At 44.3% G+C, this 27,309-nt stretch overlaps 1 protein-coding gene across 1 annotated transcript in view; it reads right to left on the bottom strand.

The window, feature by feature from the left end:
• The window catches only part of VAPB (VAMP associated protein B and C), a 69,149-nt gene that overhangs the window by 17,018 nt on the left and 24,822 nt on the right, over positions 1 to 27,309 (bottom strand). The window contains exon 2 of the mRNA XM_053573835.1: positions 11,257 to 11,409. Coding sequence (XP_053429810.1) covers positions 11,257 to 11,409 — 153 coding nt within the window. The remainder of the gene's footprint in view (positions 1 to 11,256; positions 11,410 to 27,309) is intronic.

The following is a 27,309-nucleotide window of genomic DNA, read 5'->3' as shown; positions in this document are numbered from 1 at the left end:
TCCTTCCCATCTCAGGGACAAAGTCCATTAAAACCTAACCATGCCACTTGGTACCTGGTCACCCAGATGCCTACAACACCCATCTGAGTGCTCTGAGCCATAGAGGGCCTTGCTCAGACACTTCTGCAGGACAAAATCCAACAAATTTTAGAAACAAATCTTTGAAAACCTTAACTCTGTCTCTGGCATCACAGAGGTGGCAAGAGCTTCCTTGTGGACAGACCTGGAACATCATTACATACCTGGGCTTGAAACTTACCACCAGGGACAAATGACTAGACTGGCAGGTCAAAATCACGGACTCTTCTTCTGAAAGCTAAATCCCCAATGTGTTCTTTTCCACCTCACCCCCTGGACTGCAGTCAGAAAGGTGCATTTCATAAGGAGCCGATGTCTTCACAGGCTCTGTAATCTTTCTTCTCAACCTTTTGTGGAGTTGGGATATAGTATTCTAACGTTACACTGTCAGATCAATGTTCATTTTTAAAGATTAAAGTGAATTGGGTTTTGAGTATTTCAGGCCTTGACTGACTTTGACTAAACCATGCTCTGCTGCTTTTCAGTCCGGAAAAGAAGAGAATCTTGACCTAGACCACCCTCAGATTTTTGACAAGGCACAGGCCTAGTAGCCCTCGACCCTGGGTCTCCTGGCTGTGAATTGCTGCTGCTCTGTTTCCAGCCCACGGCTCTGGAAACGAACAGGACAACCTGTAAAGAGCCCTGATGTCCAGGTGACAGCAATCTGAAGACAATGCTAGTTTTCAGAGAAGCTAGCACTCAGGGGCATCCAACCTGAGGCCCACAGGCCACATGCTGCTCGTGTGCAGACTTTTTTTGCTTATATGTGGTGTCATTTCCTGTGTATCATCAAAAGCATGCAGGGACCTTTCTGGTTAATCACCTTTTGTTATTTTGTTTGTGTATTTCATGTGTGGCCCAAGATAGTTCTTCTTCCAATGTGTGGCAGGAAAAAAAGGGTGGACACCGGTGCTAGAGGAAACGCAAACAGACAGGTCCGGAGAGCAGGGGCAGCCCGCGAGGGCCGCAGGAGCTCGGCCTTCCCTCCCAGTCTTCTCACCTTCTCAGAGACAGTGAAGTGAGGGGCAGCCCGGACTGCTCAGCCAAAGCTCTGCTGGGTTTGAGTCAAGCCCCAACGCAAAGCAGGCCCTTCCTCCTCTTCCTCTCTCCACGTTCCCCATCCCCAGTACCTTCACAACACCCCAAGAAAAAAAGGAAAGGAAATAACTTTTAATCCTCATAACAATCCATCAAAGAAGCTCATGTCTCCATTTTCTAGATAAAATGACAACTGCTTAGAAAGGCTACGTGGCCTTGCTTGGTCCACGGTCAGCGTATTAAGCAATAGTGCCAGTGCTCCAGCCTGGCTTTGACTCCAGAATCAGCCTTACACACCACAGGTTCTCAAGTGGGATCCAAAGAGCCTGAGCGTCCCCCAAAAGTGATTCCATGAAGTCAAAACTATGGTCATGGCCGGGTATAGTGGCTCACGCCTGTGATTCTACACTTTGGGAGGCTAAGGTGAGAGGATCACTTGAGCCCAAGAGATGGAGGTTACAGGGACCTATGTCATAGCAGCACTGCACTCTAGCCTGAGCAACAGAGTAAGCTCCCTATCTCAAAACAACAAACAAACAAACAAAAAACCTCTGCTTATAACGCCAAGACATTCATGTGGATGCTTGCATGGACAGTGCAAAAACAACAAAGGTATACCTTAGCACAAATCAAGGCTGTGGAACAGAATGGTGCTTATCTCCACTGTATTATGTACCCAACACTCAAGAGACAGGGTTATGGGGTGGGCGCAGTGGCTCACACCTTTAATCCTACCACTCTGGGAGGCCAAGCAGGGTGGATTACCTGAGCTCACAGCTTTGAGACCAGACCGAGCCACAGTAAGACCTTGTCTCTAAAAACAGCTGGGCATTGTGGCAGGCACCTGTAGTCCAAGCTACTTGGGAGGCAGAGGCAAAAGAATCACTTATGCCCAAGAGTTTGAGGTTGCTGTGAGATGTGACGCCACAGCACTCTACCAAGGGCGACAGAGTGAAACTGTCTCAAAACAAAAAAAGAGACAGGGTTATGCTATAGTTGGCCAGGCTGTCCTCAAACTTCTCCAATGATCCCCCTGCCTCAGTCTTAAAAAGCTGGAACTATAGACAAATGCCACAGAGCTCAGCTGGGTCTACAATTTTTAAGAGTGTAAAGGAGTCCTGAGACCAAAGGTTTGAGGACCATTGTTCTATACCAAGCTGCCTCCTCCAGGAGGAAAATGATCTGATTAAATAATCCAAGTGAACACACTGGTGGCTTTGTATAGTACTCCTTTTGGGAAAATCCGTAGTTTAAAAAGAGAAAAGAGCTTTACACACACCAAGCCTTGGGTCTTGAGGACGTCTCAGGCCCTCGATGGTACAGCACACACATCGCTATGGGGGGAAACGAGGGCTCCCTGTGCTCCTCCAGCCCAGTGGCTCTAACCTGCTTGCTCCATCTATGGGAGGAGTGTGGTCTCTGCCCCACTGCCACCTCTCTAGGGACCTCACAACATCCCTGACAAATCACCGCAGTGTGGATCAGGAAGAAGCATCTGACGGGGCCTGGGAGAAGATGTGAACATGTGAACAGGTGTGCAAGCACACAGAGAAGGGGGCACTGGTGCTTCCCAACCACTCGCTTTAAGGAAGCACTGGAGAGGGTCTGAGGCAGCAGGTCCAACAGCCCTCCCATGACAGCAGAGCACTTCCTGAGAGAGAAACACAGATGCTGAGAGGCATAGCTGAGGCTGCTGAGTAGAAAGCTTTCAACTGGGAATAAAACCATGTGTGGCCTGCTGCTCGTGAACTTTCAGGAAGCTCTGGGTGTCAGGTGGACACTGAGCTCTTCTCCTACTACAGCAACTCTCCCTCCCACCTGGAGCAGAGGTGGACAAGGTGTCTGCCACCCGCCAGCTCTCCGTGGCTCGTGGGCTCCCACATCAGCAAGCCAGAGTGAGTGGTCGGGTGACCACCCAGACTCGACAAAACTTCACAGACCTTCAAGTTCTTCAGTATTCGCATCCTACTTAAGAGGGCCCCTAACTCACATCAAAAAGTTTGTCTTTCTCAGCTACCCATGGTCTGTGTCAGACTCAGTCTGCTGCCCCTGCTTGCTAGAGCTCCCTGAGAGCACGACAGAATGAATGCTGCTAATCGTTTGCTCTTTCAGTTCCATACATGCAAATTGTGACAGAAATCAGGTACTTTTTTTCATGACAGGCTATAAAAGAGCTTCCCATTAACTTAATTTATTTCACTTGAACACCAGAGACACTGATGATAAAACCTCTTAAACGAACCATCTCCTACTTTTTAAATGTATCTGCTGGTATTACATTAAAAAGAAGCTTGTTACCAGGAGACAGTGGCCTGGAGACTGGGTCACTACTCACCCACATTAACACTTTGTGATATGATGTCTGTATATTACAGATTGCAAACGTGGGATCCTGTTAAGAAAAGGCCTTTGGGGGTCATAAAGCATTGGATCAATAAGATCAGACTTTTTAAAATAAAGAAATGCAATCTATATGGTACTTAAACACATACACTCTCCTAGGAGAAATGGTGATTTGATTAAATACTGCACGAACGCTGCTTCTGAGAACGCAAGCAGGTCATTTTCATCTGCATCATAATGGTAACGGAGCAAATGAGTAAAAGTCTAACAAGCACCATGGCACATACTTCAATTTTTTTCTTTAAATCTCAGAATTTTATCTTTAAAACATCTTGCTCTTATTTCACAGGCCTACAGCCTCAGCTCAGACCCTCCTGACTTACTTTTAGCTTCCTAACCAAAAAGGAGATTTTCCAACTTGCTCCCAGTTCCTTTCCCATCCAAATTTTCCTACATAGCTCCTATCAGGCCCAGAAATGTAATCTCCCCATTCACATCACGTTAATACCTCAGATCAAAAGTCTCCTATTAAAAAACCAAACTATTTCCCAAGTAAAAGAACTCTTCACATCCTGATCCTCCTCAGAACTGCTGCTATGTCCCAAGGAGAGACCTCCCTTTTGGTCCAACAGGTGTGCACACTGCTCAGGTCGTGCAGCAAGTCCCTACATCCTCACATCCAGAAAAATTCTCTTGTCTTCATTTTTAAAGTCTCCTCTCATCACGTTTGCCCCTACCTGGCATGTTCTTTTTGATTCTCCCCTACTGTGCTCACATCCCAATGTACTACGTCTTCCAGGGCTTACTCCACTAACAGAGCTCCCAAACTTCAGCATTTACCAGAACCACCTGGAATGCTTACTGAAACAGACTCCCAGGCAGATCACCCTGCAGAGGTTCTGAGTTAGCAGGGCTGGGGTGAACCAAGAATTCACATTTCTAAGGGGTCCCAGGTTCAGCTGATGCTGCTGGCCCAGGGCCCAAATGTGGAGGGCCTAGGGTCACAGCTCCTGCTGGAATGAATGCCAGCTCACCTGGCTGCCTCCCTGGGTCCCTTACTCTACTGGGAGACACTGTCAACACTAGAACACCCGACCTCCTTCCTATATGTTTGCTTAGGACTTAATGGACCTATGTGCTAATTTGCATGTTTTCATTAATTGAAGAGTTTTTACCTCCTTTCCTTCCAACATTCAGAGCACTCCTGAATCATGCTCCTTCTAGAAATCTCTTTGGGGAAGCCAAAAGAGGGAATCCTCAATTTTGACATCTGGCTTCTTTTCTGTCCCCCTTTCCAGGCCTGTCCCCTCCATGTGGTCATGACAGCGCTTCCCACCTTCTCAAGGCTGTCATTCTCAGACTCCTGCTTTCTCTGCTTTCACTCGGGCTACATTGCAAGACTGTCTCCACCGGGCTCAACTCACGGTGTCATAATGAAGTTGCTGCTCCACCTTGAAACTAATCAAAGGCATACAGAGACAGATGCCAACCAGAGCTCCTGCTCTGCTGGAGATAACCAGTGTTACCACAATGAGGTGGTGTAATTCCAGCCTGAAGCAAAGAAGCTTGACATTTTAGTTAAACTAAGAGTAAATTTATTATTTCCTTTAGGGTTATCAAAATGTTGAAATCATGATTACATTTCTGGACCTCTGCCTATTCAGGGACCCATGGATGGGACTATGAGCCTAGTGAGTAAATAATTAATTTTATCTATTTACAAATAAGTTAACACTGAACTATCTTCATATTCACTATAGGACTTTACAGTTTGTGTAGCCTGTGTTAGATAACAAACTCCTCACAGTCCGATTAATTGATTTGGTAGAGACCAGTACAAATGCAGCATCAGTGAAAGATGACGTGCACTACCCATAGGCATTGGCCAAATAACAAGGTTTACCCACCTCTTTTATAAATACCTTTTAACATCTAAACCTTTTTCGAAACTCCAACAACCTTGCTGTCTCCTGTAACACTCAACAATGGACTGCCCCGAAGCCCCTGTGACTGCTCTCAAGATGTGATGCGGAAGCCCCATTACGCACCAGCTCACTGAGCCCTGTGAGCCACGTCTCCTGGGACTGAGGGCCTGAAACATGGAGAACAGTCTGCCTGGGTTCACAAAGACGCAAATCCCTGCTGTTGTTTCTGAACTCACCCTGCACTTGCTCTCCAGGTATTCTTGCCCAACCCGCCACTTCCTGCTGCACCTGCTGCTTTCAACATGGCCGCCTCTGCAGCCCTTGCCCTTTGTTCTGGTCTGTGATGAGCTAGAAACCAGAACAGGGTTATCAGTGAGCCCAGAGCAAGACTAAACAGGACAAGATTCAAGGCTGGGGCCTTCATGTTGTTTCATGGAAGCAACTATAATGAATGAAAAGAACATCACTTTTGGCTGCTCTAAAACTTTTACTTGGACTCTGCTTCTCAGTCACCTTGTGGCGAGCTGAAGCTAACTTCCGTTGAGTGAGGTGTACTCAACGTGCTTGGTTAAGTTCTCTTGATTGTGATGTTAGAAAATACAAAGAATAAATTATATCATAAAAAGTAAAACATAGGATTCTTCTTAAGGTGGCTAAATATTATAATAAGCTTTTAAAAAGCATTAAAAGCATAATAAAACCGAAGTTTTGTTAGTTTTTTAAACCAGAATCTCATTCAGTGAAAAAGATTAAAGACATTTTTAAGTATGAATGTGAGTTGTTCTTATCTGAGAGTAATATGCCTGGTTCATGGAAACCATTTATAAAAAGGTTTCACTTATCAGAGACTTCCAATGCAAACTCTCAAACAAAGAAGAATGTTGCTGTTAAAAAGCCCAAACTCCAAAATGCAGCTTCCACTATCAGCACTTGATGGATAAATGCCGGCTTCCTTATCTAAGTTCTCTATGCACTTACATTCTACTGCTGATCCACAGAAAGATGTGCCCAAGCTTAGCTGGTTCCAGGCCACCAAACGCTGCATTAAATTGAGTCAGCAAAATCTTAAAAGGACTAATCATCAATTGCAAGACCATCTAATTACATTAATTGACCAATGTTTCTATCTAAGAAGAGTTGCTGATATTCATTCTCTGTCATCAGGATTTTACTGGACAAACTTTATGCTTTAAATGTGATTGAAAAGAGTGCTGAAAAGAGCTATATGTCAGGAATAAATACGGTTCTTTAATTCTTTTAATTCTAATTTAAAGTACCGATTCAGACACTGGTAGATTTGTGTTTGTTTGTCTTTAATCCATTTTCAATTCCCAGGGTACACTTAGTAAAGTGTATCTGTACCTAAATATTGGTATCTTTAACGACTCTTTCCAGTAGCCCTTCCCACAGATATTTTGCATTTCTAATTTGCTTGGTACATAGGCAACCAATGTGCATAATTGAACTGAAAATGGAAGCGTGCTCACTACTTTAGTGAAATTAGAATTCAGTGAAGGTTATAAAAATATTAAAGTTAATATCATATTACAGGAAGCATAAGTATTTTTGATGGGCCCGTAATTTTACCACTTCACCTGCTGTATCCGCTGGCAAACATGGTTTGGAATATTAATGGAAAATCCCCTCATTATTAAACTGCAGTATTAAAAAAATGCACATCCACTAATAGCTTACCACAAAGACACTTTCAGAAATTATCTACCTTAAAAATATTTTCCCACCTTACAGTTCAGAAGATAGATTTAATTTTGCAAAGCTAGAACAAATAGGGAGATCCCTCACTGCCTCAAACAATTTATTAATTCAAAAAGTTCTATTTTCCTTCCATTTCAAATCTCGGGGAGGGAGGGAATCCAATCTCCTCTTCTTCAATCTCCATTTAAGTGTGCCTATTTTGCTGAGGTCCAGATTTGAATAATTCAAAACCATCTCTAGTAAGATAGTATGTTTCAAGGGGCAAGGGGCCAAAACCATGGCATTCTGGGCCAATTATCGCCAACAGAAAGCTCCCCATACTGCTTCACCTACAACGTTGCTGCATCCAGTAGGCACAGATCCCAGAAGGGGGCTACAATGAGATGAGTACCAATATAAAGGACAAAGAAAAGGCCTCAAATCATAGGTCCAAGGGACCAGGTTCCACAGCAACTTGGTGCAAATTCACACATTATAACCTACCGACACAAGTAGTTTGGGTTATGCCTGTGTCCAGCTGTTACTTTACCACCTGGGTTTAGTAAAAGACCCAACTAAATGAATTGCCATGTTCTGAAGAAAGGTCAGAGCCTGAACTTTTGAAGCATAATGTAAGGTCCCTTGAATATCAGGTTGACCTGAAAGGTGAGAAGAGCATCAAAAGGTATTTCTGAAAGGTATCTGTCTCTCCCTGTCACAACCCAGACCTTCACAATCTCGGCCCACTGGCCAGGCCAGGGCCAGCTCCATGGTGGACGTCATCATCTCCATCACTCGCCCTGTTCCCTCCTCTCTTTCCTTCTCTCCTCGCTTCTCTCCCTCGCTCTGAAGAATGATTTATAACCGTCCCTGACAGCTTGCACATCCCTGGAGTTTTCAGAAACAGGAGAAGTCCATGAAGCGTGTCCTCTTTGTGTGTGACGCAACACTCTGGATGGGCAAGCAGGGCAATGCTGGCAGTATTTTAAGTTGATTTGATGGCCACCTTTTCATAGAATTTTATATAAATTTTATTTGAAAATTTACTAGCAACTTTTCACTAAGAAATGCACACTATAGAAAGAAGAGAAACATGAATCTCTTCTCAAAATTAGGAAGGGCTCATAAATTAATAGAAGGAATTAATTTCTAAAAAGGCAATTCAAATATTATATATCTACCTTCAAATATTGTTTTTTTCCAAATCTGGTGCAAGAATAATGCCACTTGTCCCACAATTTCAGTTACACGGTGTTTGCAAATATTCTACCAGGCAGATACTATTCTCCTCATTTTACAAACAAGAAAACTAGAAGCTATAGAGATTAGAAGATCAGCCAGCGCAGCGCTTGTGGCTCAGTCGGTAGGGCGCCGGCCCTATGTGCCGAGGGTGGCGGGTTCAAACCCGGCCTCGGCTGAACTGCAAACCAAAAAACAGCTGGGCATTGTGGCGGGCGCCTGTAGTCCCAGCTACTCGGGAGGCTGAGGCAAGAGAATGGCTTAAGCCCAGGAGTTGGAGGTTGCTGTGAGATGTGTGATGCCACGGCACTCTACCGAGGGCCATAAAGTGAGACTCTGTCTCTACAAAAAAAAAAAAAAAAAAAAAAAGAAGATCAGCCAGCTGGTTAAATTGCAGAGCTGGGCTTCCTGCTCAGGTTCCCTAAGCTCAAATCAACTGAACTCTGAACAGAGTGAGCAAAACCGAGCCTGGCCATGCAGGCTCCTGGGGAGAAGGGAAGGCAGGTCTTTGGATACTCTGCACTTCCCATCCCCTGGTATCCTCCTCCTTTTCCTGGGGTATCCTCTCTCCCAAAGGAACCTGGAAAGTCTACTGACCCACCAAGACATCATCATGTAGCTTCAATTTAAAAGGACCCCTGGAAAAAGGCAGTTCTTTTTATCCCCAGGTATATATGTCTAATAAATGACACAGTGGCACCTTAGCACGCACCATTGCAGCAAATGCTGCTGGCCTCTGTGTCGACTAGTGAGGCTGTCCTGGGAATGCAACTACATTTGGCTTCACCCAGATTCCTCTCAAGCCATATAAAATACAATAAATACCAAATAAAAACAAAGAAGCCCTTTCTCATGTGCAAATATAATGTTGTTTCATCTAGGAGAAAAGCCTGCAGACATGCGGACATTTTATTATTCAACAGCTTTTCCCCAAAATACACTAAATTTTGAGAAAGAGAAAACTTAATATGTTATATTTGCTTGTGATGGGGCCCTCCACTGATCCTGTGAAGCAAGTTAGTACCGCAGCAAGAGCACTGAATCCCAAATACCAGCCCTGGCACCGACCACTCACAGGACCTGAGTGATTACATCCACACTTTGTACCTAACTCATCTACAAAAGGAAGGCCACAACCACAAAACCTTGGTATTCCATAAATAAATGTGCAGTTATTACTTAAAAAAAATTCCTACAATGGTGGAGGACCGGGTCTTCTAAAAGAGAGAGACACACAGACACACACATATTTATACTTTTTTTTTTTTTTTTTGCAGTTTTTGGCTGGGTCTGGGTTTGAACCCGCCACCTCTGGCATATGGGGCTGGCGCCCTACTCCTTTGAGCCACAGGCGCCGCCCGACATATTTATACTTAAATCAGAAAGCACACCTACCTTATACAACTACCTACTGAGATTATTTTATTCAGAAAATCATGTTGCTTCTCCTGTATTTACTGTGAAATTGGTAATTTTCATCTATTGACAACCTTGCTGAAATTTCATACAGATAAGGAAATTGAGGGGGGAGTGGATAAAAGAGAGGAATAAAAGATTTCAGTTCTCCTTAATATCAACGGAAAAGCCTAAAGCATATGGGATCCAGGGGTATAGAAACACCAGCACCCCAGGTCCCTTCCTTTCTCCAGCATGCTGCAGTTCAAAGAGTATGGGCTACAGAGGCAGACAAAATGCTCCACATCTTAATTCTGTCACTTGCTAGCTTCATGACCCTGTGACCACTAGTCTCCTAAGTAAAATGGAGCTAATAATGCATCCCTCATGGGGCAGATAACAGAAATGACAGGGGACAGTCTATGTGCAGGCCTAGCACTCAGGAGCCTCTCAACTGATGCTGGTTTCCACCCTCCTGACTGGGTAATGACCTGATTCAAGAGTCCAGATCAGGTCTTGCAGCCTCCGAGAGAAGCTCAGGGGGAGAGCTGGTGTCGGTGCACCATAACGAGAGAGACCACTGAGTGCAGGGAATAAGAGTTTGCAGAAATGATCAGATAATGAAACACCTTATATCCTTCCAAAAAGGTGAATCATTTTCTTTTAGGTGTCAAATGAATAGCCATATATATCACAATCAAAATCTATCATGGAAAAAGCCAGAGAGGTACTCATTTCAAATGCGTAGCAGCTCCTCCTGATGCCCAGCCTCTGTGACACGGGGCCCCTGGCATTTAAAGGGTAAACACACGCTCCCCCATGGCTCCCTCTTGGCTCCAGAAGTTCTAATGAGCTAAAAGTTTATTCCATTTCTAAAATACATTTAAACTCCAACCCATTACTTACATCTCCTTAATTCTGAAATCCAATTCTCAATTTGGGGACTTGACCAGCATCTTTTCAAAAGTTGGACTTTGGAAAATATATGCACTCTCAGACAGAAGTGGGGAAAAGCCATCAGCCATGCACCGCAAACTGACACCCTGGAATATATTCCAATTTCCTCAGCCCTCATCTCCCTCAGCATTTCACAATCAGTGAAGTGCAATGACCAATCATTGGAAATGACATGAGCTTAATGCCAGAAATCATTTAGTTTAAATAAGAAAATAACTCCATTTAGTTTTCTCCCACAAAGTAAAATTAAGTTTGTTTAGCCCTTCTTTATTTATTGCCAAAGGGCAGATTTAATTTCAAGGGAGTGAAAACCAAACTATTCTGAAGTCAAGTCTAAAGTTACCCCTTTAATTCTGTTCTACTGAGGCACAAAGGCTATAAGCATTAAAGGCTATAAGCATTAAAACAAAGAGGCATTAATTATGGGGGGGAAATGTCAGTGTGACCCACTGAGCTTTTTAACAAGGGGGTGGAGAATGGGGGAGGTGGAGAGAAATCTATCTTCTCATTTTGCTATGTTACAAATATAGACTTTAAGAAAACCCACTGGCTCTAGGGCCTTTCAGGCTTCAGTCTCAGGACTTACCAGACACATTAATGGAGGCCCCTGCATCGATGGTCCCACTGTTGGGCCGCACACAGTACCTGCGGGGTGCTGTTGTCTTCACTTTAAAACACACATTTCGGTCTGTCGGGTTCCCAAGTTTCAGGTTGGTGGTGACAACATCAGTGAAGGGACCTGTGGAATGCAACAGAGACTGATTGGGGATCTAGCCAGCAAGTGTGAAAGACGGACTTGCTAATGAAAGGGAGGACGGTAACTGTAGTCAAAGGAACAGTGAGATGCAGAGTTCTCTCACTGACGTGCCAGTGGATGGGAGAGACGAGCTGAGGTAAAGGCATTAGTGGTGACAGCTGATGTTCACCACGTCCTCACTGTCTCACCAGGTACTAGTAAGTGTCCTAACATACGGCATCTCACTGAAACCTCACCATTTTATGATTATCACTGTTTTACAGATGAGAAAACTGAGGCTTGTCAAGACAAGTTACTTGTCCAAGTTTTCATGCTAGTTAGTGGTAGTGAGGATCCGTAGCCAAATGGCTTGATCCAACACCAAGTACTGATTTCCACGATAACAAGATGACATCTAACAGAGCATAAAGGACTAAACCTGGCTCCAAATGATTATCGAGGGCAGAGGGTGCTGAGAAAAGCGGACGCAGGGAAGACTTTGAGGTGTTAATGGTCTATAAACACAGAATCCCCAGTAATACAGCCAGAAAGTTAACATCATCTCAGGCTACAGCAAGAAGTTCAGAGCCCTGCTGGGCAGCCCACACCTGAAACAGCACATTCATTTTTAACTGCCTGGGCTCCTGGGAAGATTGACACAAAGCTCAGTGCCCTGAAGATATTTTTTATTACTATTATTTATTCATTTCCCACTTTATTAGATTTTTTAATTGAAAAAGTAAAACATGCTTCTTAAAATGAACCAAACAATAAAAGATGTATAAAGAGGAAGTTAATAAGCTTTCCTTTGTCCCCTGAGGTAACTAATATTAACAGTATGGGAGATCTTTCCACATCATTGAGGCTTACACAAACAATACACACAGGTGTGGGGGTTGGGAGTTAACAAAAATGAGATACTATTCACATTACTCTAAAACATGTTTTTCGTTTACAAATCTACTATGGACAAGTGATCGCTAACTAGGTTCATGACTCAGTCAAGTGGGAGAGATTGAACACAAGACCTCTTTGGTCCTTTCCAAATGGACATATTTTCAACAGCTAAGTGACATCTTTGTATTTCCTCTGGGCAAGTTCTCACTCCTATCTTTACTTCTACAAGGAGGCAATAGGGTGGACGGGAGTGCGAGCTTGTACGTTCACAAAAAGTACATACCGTTGATTCCTCTGTATCTTAAGAAAATCCAACAAAGACATTCAAATCTGTGCTCTGAAAAGTTTTTAATGAGACTCCAAGCCCCTAAGGTCAAGGATTAGGCCTCACCCCTGCATGTCCCCCAAGCACCGTGCCTCACGTAGCCTCACAGTCTCACGGAGAAGGAAACTGCCTGTAGACTCTCTCCAGCCAAATCAACATCTCACGCTGGCTCTTCTCCTCTTGAAAGACTGAGGGTATGAAAAATCAATTTGATATGGGCTTAACTTAAATACTAATTAAGAAATCAATAATGGTGGAAAGGAAGAAAGGAAATGGTACTCAATTCCAAAATCAAACTAAAGCCAGTTCTGCCATAAAGCTTATTTTGAAAACACAAATTTGTTTCAATGTGACTGATGTGCATATCAGAGACAATATGAACACAAAATGATTTTCACATTTGCTTATGCATGATTTTTGTCTGCAAGAAAACACTAGGTAAACACAGAAAACTGTATCCAGCTGAATTCAGCCGCACAGAAATACAAAAAACACACGTCCCACACACCTCAACCACCTACAGAATGCCCGGTCCACCCTGCATGCAATGAGACACAGCTGGCATCACAACTTTACAGCCAGTTTCAGGCAATCCTCCTTCCACATCACAGTAGCTGATGGAACACAACTCTTTTGACATCATATCCACAAGCAAAAACTTCAGGACTTTACGTGTCAAGTCTGCTGCAATATTTCCTGCTTGTTTATTTGTGGAGATGTCCCTGACACGGTCAGTCATGGACAACCAATGAAGTCTCCATAAAAGGCCACAGAAAGCAGGGCTCGGGGGAGCTTCTGGGGAACTGAACACACGAGGCTTGCAGGAAGGTGAACAAGAACTCATCCACAAGCTGGAAGGGTGACACCTGCCAACTCCCTGCGGACAGAAGCTCCTTCACTTGAGACCCTCCCAGACCTTGCCCTACGTATCTCTTCGCCTGGGAGTTTATTTGTATCCTTTAAAATATTCTTTGTAATAAAGCAATAAATGTAAGTCATTTCCTGAGTTCTGTGAGTTACTCTAGCAAATTAACTGAACCCAAAGAGAGGGTCATGGGAAACACAACTTAAACTTTTGGAGGCCAGGACTTGTGACTGGTGGGAGGAGGGGGCAGTCTTGTAAACTGAGCCCTCAACCTGTGGACCTGACACCACCTCTGGGGAGATAGTGTTGGATCTGAACTACAGGACACACAGCTGGTGTCTACTGCTCCGTATGTGGGGGAAAAAAACCCACATTTGGTCACAGAAGTGTCCTGTGTTGAGTGCTGTGACATGAATGTCGGGGAAAAGCACAGTTTGAGAGCTGTTTTCCAATAGTTCCCCTTTCCATGAAGGCCTGCCTCTAGTCCTCTGGCAGGCAGGCTACAATCAGAGGAGACATTCTGAAGGTCTGGAGGTACAGCTGCTCCTGACGTGGGGAAAGGCAGTCTTGGTACTTGCAGACTCGATCACATACAGCCCCTCTCTGCACTCCACTGTCAGCTCCCTACTGAAAGCAATAAGCTCACACAGGAGGGCAGGTACTTGTGGCCCAAGAGGATTTTCAGCTAGTGAGGGACAGCCAGATGCTGATGATGCTTCATCCTTGCAGCAAGTTCTTGGCATCAAGGGAGAAACAGGACACTTGGTGCTGAGGCGGTGTTTGGGGGATTATGGAGGCAGCAGCTCTCCCTGACTACCCTTTATCCAACACATGCAGTCTGCCTCTTAATAAAGACGGAGAAAGGCTGATCTCCTGTTAAGTCTCTTTGCTTGCTTAAAGTAGGATCACTCCAGCAATGGCAGGGGAAAAAGGATCATAACCAAACACAACTATGACTTTCTAAGGTCAAAGCAAAGCAACGAAACCCACACGTGCATGCACATACCTACGGTGCACAAACCCACACGGACACGAGCAAACCACGCACAGACATTCCCTGGTCCTCATATACAAACTATTATTCAGAAGAGCCCCACAGAAACGTAACAGCCCCACAATACTGAGAGAAGAGAGAAAAAAGTGGACTCGGCGCCCACAGCTCAGTGGTTAGGGTGCCAGCCCCATATACCAGGGCTGGCGGGTCCGAGCCTGGCCCGGGGCCAGGTAAACAACAATGACAACTACAACAACAAAGAAATAGCCAGGTGTTGTGGCGGTGCCTGTAGTCCCAGCTACTTGGGAGGATGAGGCAAGAGAATCTCTTGGGCCCAAGAGTTTGAGGTTGCTGTGAGCTGTGATGTCATAGCATTCTACCGAAGGCAACATGATGAAACTCTGCCTAAAAAAAAAAAAAAAAAAAAGTCACTAAATAAAAAAAAGAGAGAGAAAAGTGGACAAATGTGTGTCTACATAAAGAGACAACTGAAAAGGGATGAACTTTCAAACATAAAGCCTAGGGAAAAAAGGTACTCAATGACAGTATGAATCTGATTAAAAAGCTAGCAGGCCTCAAAGCTTTCTAAACAAAAGCTTAAAGTTACTGATTTCAACAAGATTCTGCCTCAAGAACATGAAAATATCTTTAGACCAGAATGCAAAGGATTCATAATGGCACCCCCAAAACATCAAAAATATGTAGTTTGTTTTCTAAGATGAGTTAAAGTATAGAGAGAGCAGAAATAGGGACAATGGGAAGATTTCACTGTGGTGAAATTGAGAATACTTACTAATTTCCAATTAAGTATCTATATATAACGTTTTCCTTTCCTCCTTCCCCATGAAGGCGTCAGTGTGGGGATCCCAAATTTAAGTATTTGTTTATTCCTTACAGGGATCTTTTCTCCAAAGTACTCTATAAAACTAAATATAAACACTAAGATGTTTTTGGAAATTTCCCAGGTTAATCTATTATGTAGCAATCTAAATGTTTCAACTTACAAGAATCACATAAAAAGTACTAAATTATTCAAAGACAAACAATACTTGTCATAATAAATAGGATAAAATAAGCATCCTAGATTTTTCCCTCAAAGATCCTGAATCTCTACATCCTAGGGACTTAAGAGTTTTTTCCGCTTTTGTTTGTAAAAGCCTGAAGAAAACTATACCAAAAAACACACCGCAAGAGAACAACATTGTTGGTAAAACAGCAAAATCCCATGGTAAGTCAGGATATTTAGTAAAAACAGGTCAAAAAACAGGTCAAAAAACCTCCTCTCATCACTCTGGTCAATTTACCCTAAGAATTTTATTGAAAATAAATTCTATTCAATTTGAGTAATTATAGGAGATAAAGCATGTTAGTGTTCTCCTTCCCCCCCTGTATTAATGAATTAGAATACACAAAAACCTCAATAAAAATGATGCAAAGGCTTATGAGCATCATTCAGATTTTTACTAATCACTTTCATTTCATAAAACTGCCATTTCCATTAAAGCATTACGTAAAAAATGGGACTTTACTATACCAACATGCATATTTCTCACCAATGAATTTAAATATTGCTTATAAAGTGCAGAGTCAATTTTACAAATGAAATCTTCAAAAAGTTAGAATTTTTTAGCCGGGCATGGTGGCTCACACCTGTAACCCTAGCACTCTGGGAGGCCTACACAGGTGGATTGCCTGAGCTCACAGTTCGAGACCAGCCTGAGCCACAGCGAGACCTCATCCTTAAAAATAGCCCGGCATTGGTGGTTCCTGTAGCTCAAGTGGCTAAGTTGCCAGCCACATACACCAGAGCTGGCGGGTTTGAATCTACCCTGGGCCTGCCAAACAACGACAACTACAACCAAAAAATAGCCAGGCATTGTGGCAGGTGCTTATAGTCCCAGCTACTCGGGAGGCTGAGGCAAGAGAATCGCTTAAGCCCAAGAGGTTGAGGTTGCTGTGAGCTGTGACGCCGCAGCACTCTACCCAGGGCAATAGCTTGAGGCTCTGTCTCAAAAAAAAAAAAAAGCCAGGCGTTGTGGTGGCTGCCTGTAGTCCCAGCTACTTGAGAGGCTGAGGCAAGAGAATCGCTTAAGCCCAAGAGTTTGAGGTTGCTGTGATGCCATGGTGCTCTACCGAGGGCAACAAAATGAGACACTGTCTCAAAAAAAAAGTTAAAATTTTTTTCTTTCAAGAGATGAAAACAATGATTTGTGTCTCTAGAACCACAGTGTATACTTTTAATCATTTTTCTTTCTATTCTTCTATTTCTTGAGATATATCTATATAAAATTAAGAAGTAAGCACCTAAAATGTGAAATGGAAGTTTAAAAAATAAAGTAACATGAATTTGGGAGTACTCTTTAAAATTTTTAATTTTTATGTTCTTTATGTCCTATATTATTTGTATATCCATCTGGGAAATTTTTTTGAGTTTGATAGAGATACTCATGAAATAGCATTGACTACCTAAACATAACTTTCTTGGCAAGCTCTAGAAAGGATCTACATAAAGTCAAGCACAGTATAATCTATTTCCTCTACTTCCTCCAAGGTCCCACTGCCACTGGTTAGATTTTTCTTTTCTTTTTGAGACAGAGTTTGACTCTGTTGCCCCGGTAGAGTGCCGTGGCATCGCCCAGCTCAAAGCAACCTCACACTCCTGGGCTCAAGGGCTCCTCCTGGGTCAGCCTCCCAAAGTGCTGGGACTACAGATGTGAGCCACCACATCTGGTCAAGATTTTTCTTATTTTAAAATATGTTTTTTTAAGACAATAAAAAGACCCAGAACAGACATGTTTTTAAAAGTAAGTAATACAATACCAGCAGAAATCTGTGCACAATTAAAAGTGAAAAGAGTAACCACTGCTTTTTAGTCTTAGTTACAATCCAGCAACTTCTCAGCAGAGATCAAGTTCCAGGTGTTGAAAATTTCATCAAAAATGGCTGGAAAAACTTATCAATCAGGAAACTAAGTGTTTTGTGGAAAAATATTCCATTAAATCTTCAGACATTCTCTGACCTATTCACAATCTAAATACTTCTTTTCTAATCATTTCTCCAGAAACCCATAAAAGAGCTTAAAACAAAACTCTTCCCTTTAAGAAATGTAAATACCATCTTTACAAAAGCATAATTTAAGAGTTATGTCCCATCAATATAAAAGGTAATGGTGAAAACTTCTCTTGAACTCTAAACTCAACCTTGGCCTTACTTTTCTATATAACCTCAAGAATACTTATAATTTCCAATTCAGTATCTACATATAACGTTTTCCTTTCCTCCTTCCTCATGAAGGTGGGAATGTGGGGATCCCAAATTTAAATTCAACTCTACCAGAAAAAGAGAAAAAAGATTAAAATGTACTTATAACACCAAACTACAAAACTCCTAGAAGATAACAGAAGAAAATCTGATGGCCTTGTGTTTAGAGATCACTTTTTAGAAACACCACCAAAGCACAAAGCATGAAAGAAACAGCTGATAAGCTGGAGTTCATTAAAAATAAAACCTAGGGCAGCACCTGTGGCTCAGTGGCTAGGGTGCCGGCCCCATATACCGAGGGTGGTGGGTTCGAACTTGGCCCTAGCCAAACTGCAACAAAAAATAGCTGGGCATTGTAGTGGGTTCCTGTGGTCCCAGCTAGGAGGCTGAGGCAAGAGAATCGCCTAAGCCCAAGAGCTGGAGGTTGCTGTGAGCTGTGATGCCATGGCACTCTGCCCAGGGCAACAAAGTGAGACTCTGTCTCTAAAAAAATAAAAAATAAAAGAAGTGAAAAAAAAATCTACTCTGCAAAAAACACTGTCAAAAAAACCCAAAAAGATAAGTGAGCCACAGACTTGAAGAAAATGTTTGCAAAAAAGTATCTGATAAAGAACCATCAACCAAAACACACAAGGAACTCTTTAAACTCAACAACAGGAAAATGAACAACCTGGTTTAAAAATGGCCAATGGTCTAAACCAAACACCTCATTGAGATGTAGACAGGAAATAAGCATATGAAACAACGTTCAGCATCATGTGTCATTAGGGAGTTGCGCAGTGAAAAAAGCAGAGAGACATCAGACCACTACTCTCCTATTTGAATAGTCAAAATCTACATTACTCCCAATACCCAATACTGGTGAGGGTGTGGAGCAACAGGAACTCACATTCACTGCTGGTAAAACGCAAAACAATACAGCCCCTTGGAAAGACAGTTTGGCAGTTTCTTATAAAACCATACTTATTCTTACCATGCAATCTAGCAACCATGCTCCTTAGTATTTACCCAGACAAGCTGAAGGCATATGTCCACAAACCCTGCACTCAGACAGCAGCTTTAGTCTTAATTGCCAAAACTTGGAAGCAACCAAGATGTCCTTCAGTACATGGGTGGATGAATAAACTGTGATGCACTCAGACACTGGAACAGTGTCTAAAAAGGACTTACTTACCACGCCATGAGAAGATACGGAGGAACCTGAAATGCACAGTATGCAGGCCAACCGAAAAATACTACATATTGTCTGATTCCAACTGCATGACACTCTGCATGAGGCAAAACTATAGAGATAATAATAGGGGTTGATAGTGGCTAAGCAAAAAAAAGGATAGGTAGAGCCTAGGGGACATTTAGGGAAGAGAAACTTCTCTGTCTGTTACTGTAAGAGTGGATACATGTCATTACACGTTTGTCAAAACCCACAGAATGTACAACACCAAGAGTGAACCCTAACGTAGACTATGAAGTTTGGATGATAGTGATGTGTCCATGCAGGGTCACCAGTTGTCACCAATGGAGCACTGGGCTGGGAGACACCCGAGTGGAGACGGCTGTGCCTGTGTGGGGCAGGGCGCGCATGGGAACTCTGCACATACATCCTGCTCAGTCTTGCTCTAAAATATAAAGATTTTTTTAAAAAAAGAAAGGGCAAAAAAAGTATTTAGCCTTTTATATTAGTTCCCTTTTGGTAGCAACCCTCAACGTTTCTAATATTAAATATTACTGAGATTTCTAAAACACATGTGCATGTGCGTATTACGAATAAAGGTGCTTTGTACTGCGGAGGTTGCTTCTCTTCCTTTTCTAGAGTTCATTAAATTCTGATGTCACAAACACATACCTTCCTTTGAAATTCATCTCCTGATGCAGCTACAGTGCTTTAAAACTCAAACTGTATGTGTTACCAAATAAGTTATGTACCAATTTGATACATAATCTATCAAGTCTCAGCTTCCCAGATACACACTTAAAGTGAATAGCTTCACAAGTTTTTTTCACTCCCATAAAAACAGTTGTATTATTTTACACTCTTGCAAACACAATTTAGATTCAATATCTCTCTTTTTCACAGCCCCTCCAAAAAACAAGTTACTGTATTTCATTTCAACTCTAAAAAGATTACCTTCTGGAAAGGTAATAATCTGTCTCCAGAAGCCTAAGACTTTTGATGGATTTTGTTAAGACAATAAAATTGTGCTTGAGGTTTCAATAAAATCCACTTTGTAAGTGGGGAAAGTATATTAAAATGGAGAGATGTGGACACTCTAAAATCGGCTGGATCTCTTATAGATACCTTTAAATTTTACCCTTTGACAGTCTGTTTTCATGAAAAGGTACCCTACTGCTTTCTGCCTTCCCATCTGCAATGCACCAATCCCCACATGATTTCTTTTCTTGTTTTGTAACTCTTCCCCTTCTAAAGGAGAAACTCCACGAACACAGACGTTTTTTGTCTCCTCTGTTCACTACTAACCATCGGCACCTACAACACTTCAGGCACAGAACAGATGCTCGTGCACTTGCTGAGTGAAGGCATAGCAATGCCCACCTCCACCTGCTTTCTACAAGAGTCATATCCTCCCTACATTCATCCTCCTGCACATACATCCGGGCTCCAGATGAATGAACACTCAGACAACTGCTGCTCCCTCTTCAGTATTATCACCCTTTTTATTTTCTCCATAGTAAACATTTTGTTTGTTCGTTCTGTACCAAAAATGGGGGGTCCCGTGCCTATCCTATCCATCACCATGTTCATCCAAGAGAATCGCCTAAGCCCAAGAGCTGGAGGCTGTCGTGAGCTGTGACGCCACGGCACGCTACCCAGGGGGATAAAATGAGACTCTGTCTCTAAATAAAAAAAAAAGAAGAAGGGAGTATAAATGGGCAGACAAGGAATACAGATAAATCTTTAAATTATTACTGAAATTTCTACTTGTTTATTAAAGAAAGACTTAAAACAAGTGTAACAAAATATTGATTTTTGGTTACTCTGTATTTGGGCATTTATTATATTATTTGCACTTTTCTGTAGTTCAATTTTTTTCCACATAAAGAAAGCTACCTGTAGTTTAATCCAAACAACGTTCTTTTGAAAGAATTTCCTTCTTGCACAGACATGTAGTTGTTAAAAACCAATATACCTGCATTGATAGTCACCCTTGTATAATTTATAAAAAAATCAAGGTTATCACTTAAAACATGTCTCAAGTTGCAGCGATCTGATTAATTCAAGACAAAGATGCACACTTACAATTTTGACAATAGCTATTATGTAAAGCTGGAAGACTAGAAATCTTTACCCATCTAAAGATAAATACTGTGACTACTTTTCTGTAATGTGCTGTATTTTTTCTAAATAGAAAAATGGCTGAAAGTATTATGTACATTCTATCTACATCCAGCACTAAGACAGATCATAGCACACAGCTGAAGATTACTCATGGATGAATTTTACATATCAGTTCTAGAAGGATCTTCGGCAATTTAATAAACTGTATTTTTTCAATATACGATCTTTATCCCATTGACTAACAAAGATCTAGTAATTTTTCTCTATATAAAGCATGAAAATTTGTGATTACAGTGATCACAAAAATAAACACAAAGATAAGCTATATTCTATTCCAAATACAATTCTACCCAAATGGGAAGGTGGCAAAACAGGACTCATTTTTTACATAAAGCAGGATGACTCAAAACAGAGAATGTGTAGTATGCCCAAGTTAGAGGGAATGAGTGATAAAACAGCAAAGGGTCCCAATTTCTCTGGTTGCAGCTGTCGTTTTAACTTGACTGAGTTACAAACGTACAGTTCAAGTCAGGTGCATAAAGTCAGTATCAACAGAAGTAAAACCTTCCCAATGTGTTCCATCATTAGTGGGGATGACAGACAGCATGTGAAAAGGCTGTGCACCAAAATCAACACACCCCAGTTCACACCAGACACAGAAAAGTACAACATCGCACACTCAGCATCGGCACCTCGACAGCCCAACTGGGGTTCTCAATCTGTGAACAATGAGACAGAGCAGGACATGGTTTATCAGGACGTATGTCATCTAGTCTGGCTCCCTTTTCAATAGAGACCCTCAGTGGCTAAACCACTGAAAAGAGATTATCAACCAGGTCAGCAACTTCTCAAACAAATTCTACAAGAGACCAGGGGAAAACACTGTGAGACTTGGATGAAAAATATCTTCTATTTCCCCCCTTTCTGTCTTTGGAAATTATGTTCATTCTTCAAAGTTTTGCTCAAATGCCTTCTCTTTTCTAAGGGCTTAATCTCTCCAGTCAGAAGAAATGACTTTTACTATCCTGTGTTCCGACAGTAAACTGATGATGCCAAAGTTGTATCTGAAGCCTGGCTCTCTCCCCTGAGCTCCAAATCAGCTGCCCACTGAACACCTTCCTTTGCAAGTATTCTGAGTGTCTCCATATAGCGCTCCCGAGTCCCACCCTTCTCCCTCAAACTCACTGCTCCTCATCTCAGGAAATGTAACCCCCATTTACCCAATAACTGGGGCCAAAAATCAGTTGCCTTGGTTTCATTTCTTCCTCTACATTTAACCCAACAGCAAGTCCTATTGGTTCTAACTTCAAAACAGATCCAGAATCTAAGCACTTCTCATCACATTTTTTCTACTGCCACCACCGGGTCCCCAGCACCCTCTCTCTCATATCATCACCGTAGCCTGACAGCTTCCACACAAACCTCCAGACCCACAGGCCCGCCACACCCTATTCTCCTCACACCACCAATGGTCGTTTAGAAATAGACTTGTGCTCAAAATCCTGCATGGCTTCCCATTTCACAAGTACATCCTAAGCCCCTCTCACGCCTGCCTCCTAGCAGGCTCCCACCTACTGTTTGAGCCCATCTCTCAGCCAGCAGCTCCATCACTTCAGCACAAGCTCAGTGACCCTACTGCTGCCTGCACACACCAAGCTCACTGCTACCTGGCACTTGCCACTCCATAGTCTGAAATGCCCTTCCCCAACTATGAGCACGGCTCACACATGCTTTTTGTAAAGGTCTCAGTTCAACCACCACCTTCTCAGGGAAGCAGCATTCCCTCATCAACCAATCTAAAACAGAATCCACTCCCAAATCCCTTTATCCTACATTGTTTCATTTTGTTTTTTTCATTTAGCACCTACCACTACCTGACACTACATCAGACATATTCTTTCTTTATTTACCATGTATCTTTCCCACTAGGAAATGGGGTCCATAAAGGCAAGTTTCTCACTTTTTTCATCTTAGCCTCACAAGTATCTCGAACAATGCTTGATGCATGCAAGCCTCAGTCAGTAACAGGAACAGAACGGTCCAGGTTCTGTGCTAGGCTTGCAAGCAAGAGAGAACCAGGGCATTGCCACTCCCACCCAGAGGAAACACATTAATAGTACCAGGCCAGGGCCCAGCCAGAACTAGTGACACAGGGACTGAGTCTCTACAACAGCATTTTTCAACCTTTTTTCTCTTGTAGCACACTTGAACCTGTAGTTAAAGTTCTGCAGCACACTTAAATTATGTTGATAAAAAAAAAAAAGAGTAATGAATATACTTACTATGCTTTAAACTTCTCTTGAAAATAATTTGATGAATGATCTTTAAAAATTTTGGCAGCATAGCTAAGATCCTCTCACAGCACACCAGTCGAAAATCACTGCTCTGTAATGCTGTATCTTTTCTTCCTCTTTTTTTTTTTTTTGAGACAGAATTTCAAGCTGTCTCCCTGGGTAGAGTGCCATGGTATCATCAGAGCTCATAGCGACCTCCAACTCAGGCTCAAGTGATCCTCTTGCATCAGTTTTTCTATTTTTAGTAGAGATGGGGGTCTCGCTTTTGCTCAGGCTGGTCTCAAACTTGTGGGCTAAAGCAATCTACCCACCTTGGTCTCCCAGAGTGCGAGGATTACAGGTGTGAGCCACCGCACCCAGCCTCTATATGTTTTTTAAAAAGTATTAAGTATGACATCAGCTAACATTTAAGCACTTTACATGCCTTAATTCTGTTTATCCTCCTAACACACTCCACAGTGAAGAACCTGAGGTTAAACCTGTGAGGGATGAGTGATAAAACAGGACAGGTGGAGGGTCTAGGATTTACACAAAAGCATTTTGGCTTTTTAACTGCCAGGCTGTATTTTACCTCTCACTGCACTGAACGCTGTATAAAAATGTAATACTAGGCCTGACAATTAAATTTGCAAACTTGTCCTAGAAAAGGTGGGCCATCCCTCATTGCTGAATATCACTATGGTCACCTTCAGAATGCTCCCCTTGGGAAGCTGTGTACTGATACCAGCACCTAGTCTACCCTTCAAAGCAATTTTAGAACTTTTTCTAGAATGACCATCAGAGCTGTTGTTATATGACACACAAGAACACGAAACAACAATAATGAATGCCACTCAACAAGACATCACCACACCTCAACACAAACACAGCTGTGAGACACTGATATATGAAGCTTATGAAACCCTATCGAGTTGTTGTATACTGCTGACAATGTAAACACAATGGTGGCAAGTTCGAGAAATTTTACAGCTCTGATAGTTTTTCTTTTCAGAAAGAGTTCCAAAATAGCTTTGAAGGGTAGACTAGGCTCTGGTGTCAGTGAACAGCTTCCCTGGAGAAGTACTTTGAAGGTGGCCATAGCGGTATTTAGCAATGAAGCATATAGCACTCTTTCTAGGATAAGTTTGTGAACTTAATTATCAGACCTCATATCTAAAGCATCAAGCCAACACAGGAGGGTGGGGAGCACAGGGAACTTGCCTCTATTGAGGCAAGCCTTGGAGTCAGAAAAGCAGATGAAGCAAAGTGCACTACAGGGAAACTACAAAACAGGAAGCAAAGAGCCTGCAGGGGCCTTCCTGGGTGTGCCCCATGGCCAGAGTGGAAGGGACACCACAAAGATGAAAAAAGGCTGAGGCTGGACATAAGCAGTGCCGCCCTGTTTTGAAGAGCTGCAATGCTAGTCTAAGAATTTTAGGCACAAACCTGTAAGACCTAGAAAAACAATGAATTCTTTAAAACAGAGAAATGACATCACATTTGAATTTTAAAAAAATATCTCTGGAAGCTATAGACAGGATAGGGTAAAGAATGATGGAAAAACTAGAGACAGAGAGATGGGATGGGGCCCCTATAATAATCCTGAAGGGCGAGTGCTACAATGGGATAAAGCGAAGCACAGGAGTACTTAAGATGCTGGTGGTTTAAATGGACAGACAGACCAGGCTCGGCACCTGTAAGCTCAGCGGCTAGGGCACCAGCCACATACACTGAAGCTGGCGGGTTGGAATCCAGCCTGGGCCTGCCAAACAGTGATGAGAACTACAACAAAAAATGGCCGGGCACTGTGCCAACCACAGCCGGACTTGTGGTCCCAGCTACTTGGGAGGATGAGGCAAGAGAATCACTTAAGCTCAAGAGTTAGGTTGCTGTGAGCTATGACAGCATGACACTCTACCAAGAGTGACACAGTGAGACTCTGCCTCAAAAAAAAAAAAAAAGTATATATATATATATATAAAACTATATATCACTTAAAAATAAAATAAATAAACAAACAAACAGACCACGTGGGAGAGATGTGGGAAAGAGGAGTGAAAGATAAATCTACAATTCCTGGCCAACTTAACTGGGTACAGGGCCACTCCGAAGACAGGGAAGCCAAATTCAGCAGGGGTGAGAAGCAGAAGGTAAACCATAAATACAGTGCAGAATACAGTGCATGTGAGGTATTTTCATGACAACCAGATAGGCAGGATGTCCACCAGGCAGATAACCTAGAGATGAAAGCCCTGCTTGGAGATACAGATTAGGAAGTTCTCAGTGTAGAACAGGAGGCTGAAGGTATTCTTAACGAGATAACATACAGAGAAGTCATATCGAGAAGATTAAAGTCAGAACCCTGGGAAATGTCAACATCCAGTAAAAGAGATGACAAAGAAGTGGAAAGTTCACTAGAAAAATCAAAGACAAGACTCCTGGAGAACTGAGAAGGGGTGAGGTACGAGAACTCAAAGAAAAGTGACCATGTAGAACAGTAAGTGAGAGTTATTGCTACCCCCAAATCAGCTGTGATGACGACTGTGAGTTTCCTCAAGTGGGGAAGATCTAGAGAATGAGGTTTCTTTTTAGGAAGGAACAACCTAAGGGTGTTTGTGGCACAAGCAAAGAGTCAAGCAGAAGAAGAACCGAGATGCTGCGAACACAAAGGGCAACAAATGGAGCGAGACGCGGCAGGAAGGAGGCGGCGCGGGTGCGGGGCACACCGAGACGCCGCAGGGAGGAGGCGGCGCGGGTGCGGGGCACACCGAGACGCCGCAGGGAGGAGGCGGCGCGGGTGCGGGGCACACCGAGACGCCGCAGGGAGGAGGCGGCGCGGGTGCGGGGCACACCGAGACGCCGCAGGGAGGAGGCGGCGCGGGTGCGGGGCACACCGAGACGCCGCAGGGAGGAGGCGGCGCGGGTGCGGGGCACACCGAGACGCGGCAGGGAGGAGGCGGCGCGGGTGCGGAGCACACCGAGACGCGGCAGGGAGGAGGCGGCGCGGGTGCGGAGCACACCGAGACGCGGCAGGGAGGAGGCGGCGCGGGTGCGGAGCACACCGAGACGCCGCAGGGAGGAGGCGGCGCGGGTGCGGAGCACACCGAGACGCCGCAGGGAGGAGGCGGCGCGGGTGCGGAGCACACCGAGACGCCGCAGGGAGGAGGCGGCGCGGGTGCGGAGCACACCGAGACGCCGCAGGGAGGAGGCGGCGCGGGTGCGGAGCACACCGAGACGCCGCAGGGAGGAGGCGGCGCGGGTGCGGAGCACACCGAGACGCCGCAGGGAGGAGGCGGCGCGGGTGCGGAGCACACCGAGACGCCGCAGGGAGGAGGCGGCGCGGGTGCGGAGCACACCGAGACGCCGCAGGGAGGAGGCGGCGCGGGTGAGGAGCACACCGAGACGCGGCAGGGAGGAGGCGGCGCGGGTGAGGAGCACACCGAGACGCGGCAGGGAGGAGGCGGCGCGGGTGCGGAGCACACCGAGACGCAGCAGGGAGGAGGCGGCGCGGGTGCGGAGCACACCGAGACGCCGCAGGGAGGAGGCGGCGCGGTGCGGAGCACACCGAGACGCCGCAGGGAGGTTGCGGCGCGGTGCCGAGCACACCGAGACGAGGCAGGGAGGAGGCGGCGCGGGTGAGGAGCACACCGAGACGCCGCAGGGAGGAGGCGGCGCGGGTGCGGAGCACACCGAGACGCGGCAGGGAGGAGGCGGCGCGGGTGCGGAGCACACCGAGACGCCGCAGGGAGGAGGCGGCGCGGTGCGGAGCACACCGAGACGAGGCAGGGAGGAGGCGGCGCGGGTGCCGAGCACACCGAGACGAGGCAGGGAGGAGGCGGCGCGGGTGAGGAGCACACCGAGACGCCGCAGGGAGGAGGCGGCGCGGGTGCGGAGAACACCGAGACGCCGCAGGGAGGAGGCGGCGCGGGTGAGGAGCACACCGAGACGCGGCAGGAAGGAGGCGGCGCGGGTGCAGAGCACACCACAGGAGGG

Source organism: Nycticebus coucang, chromosome 21 (genome assembly GCF_027406575.1).
Source record: "Nycticebus coucang isolate mNycCou1 chromosome 21, mNycCou1.pri, whole genome shotgun sequence".
NCBI classification, from domain to species: domain Eukaryota; kingdom Metazoa; phylum Chordata; class Mammalia; order Primates; family Lorisidae; genus Nycticebus; species Nycticebus coucang.
The sequence above is the reverse complement of the archived record's forward strand: the minus strand, read 5'-3'. Positions and strand labels throughout refer to the sequence as shown.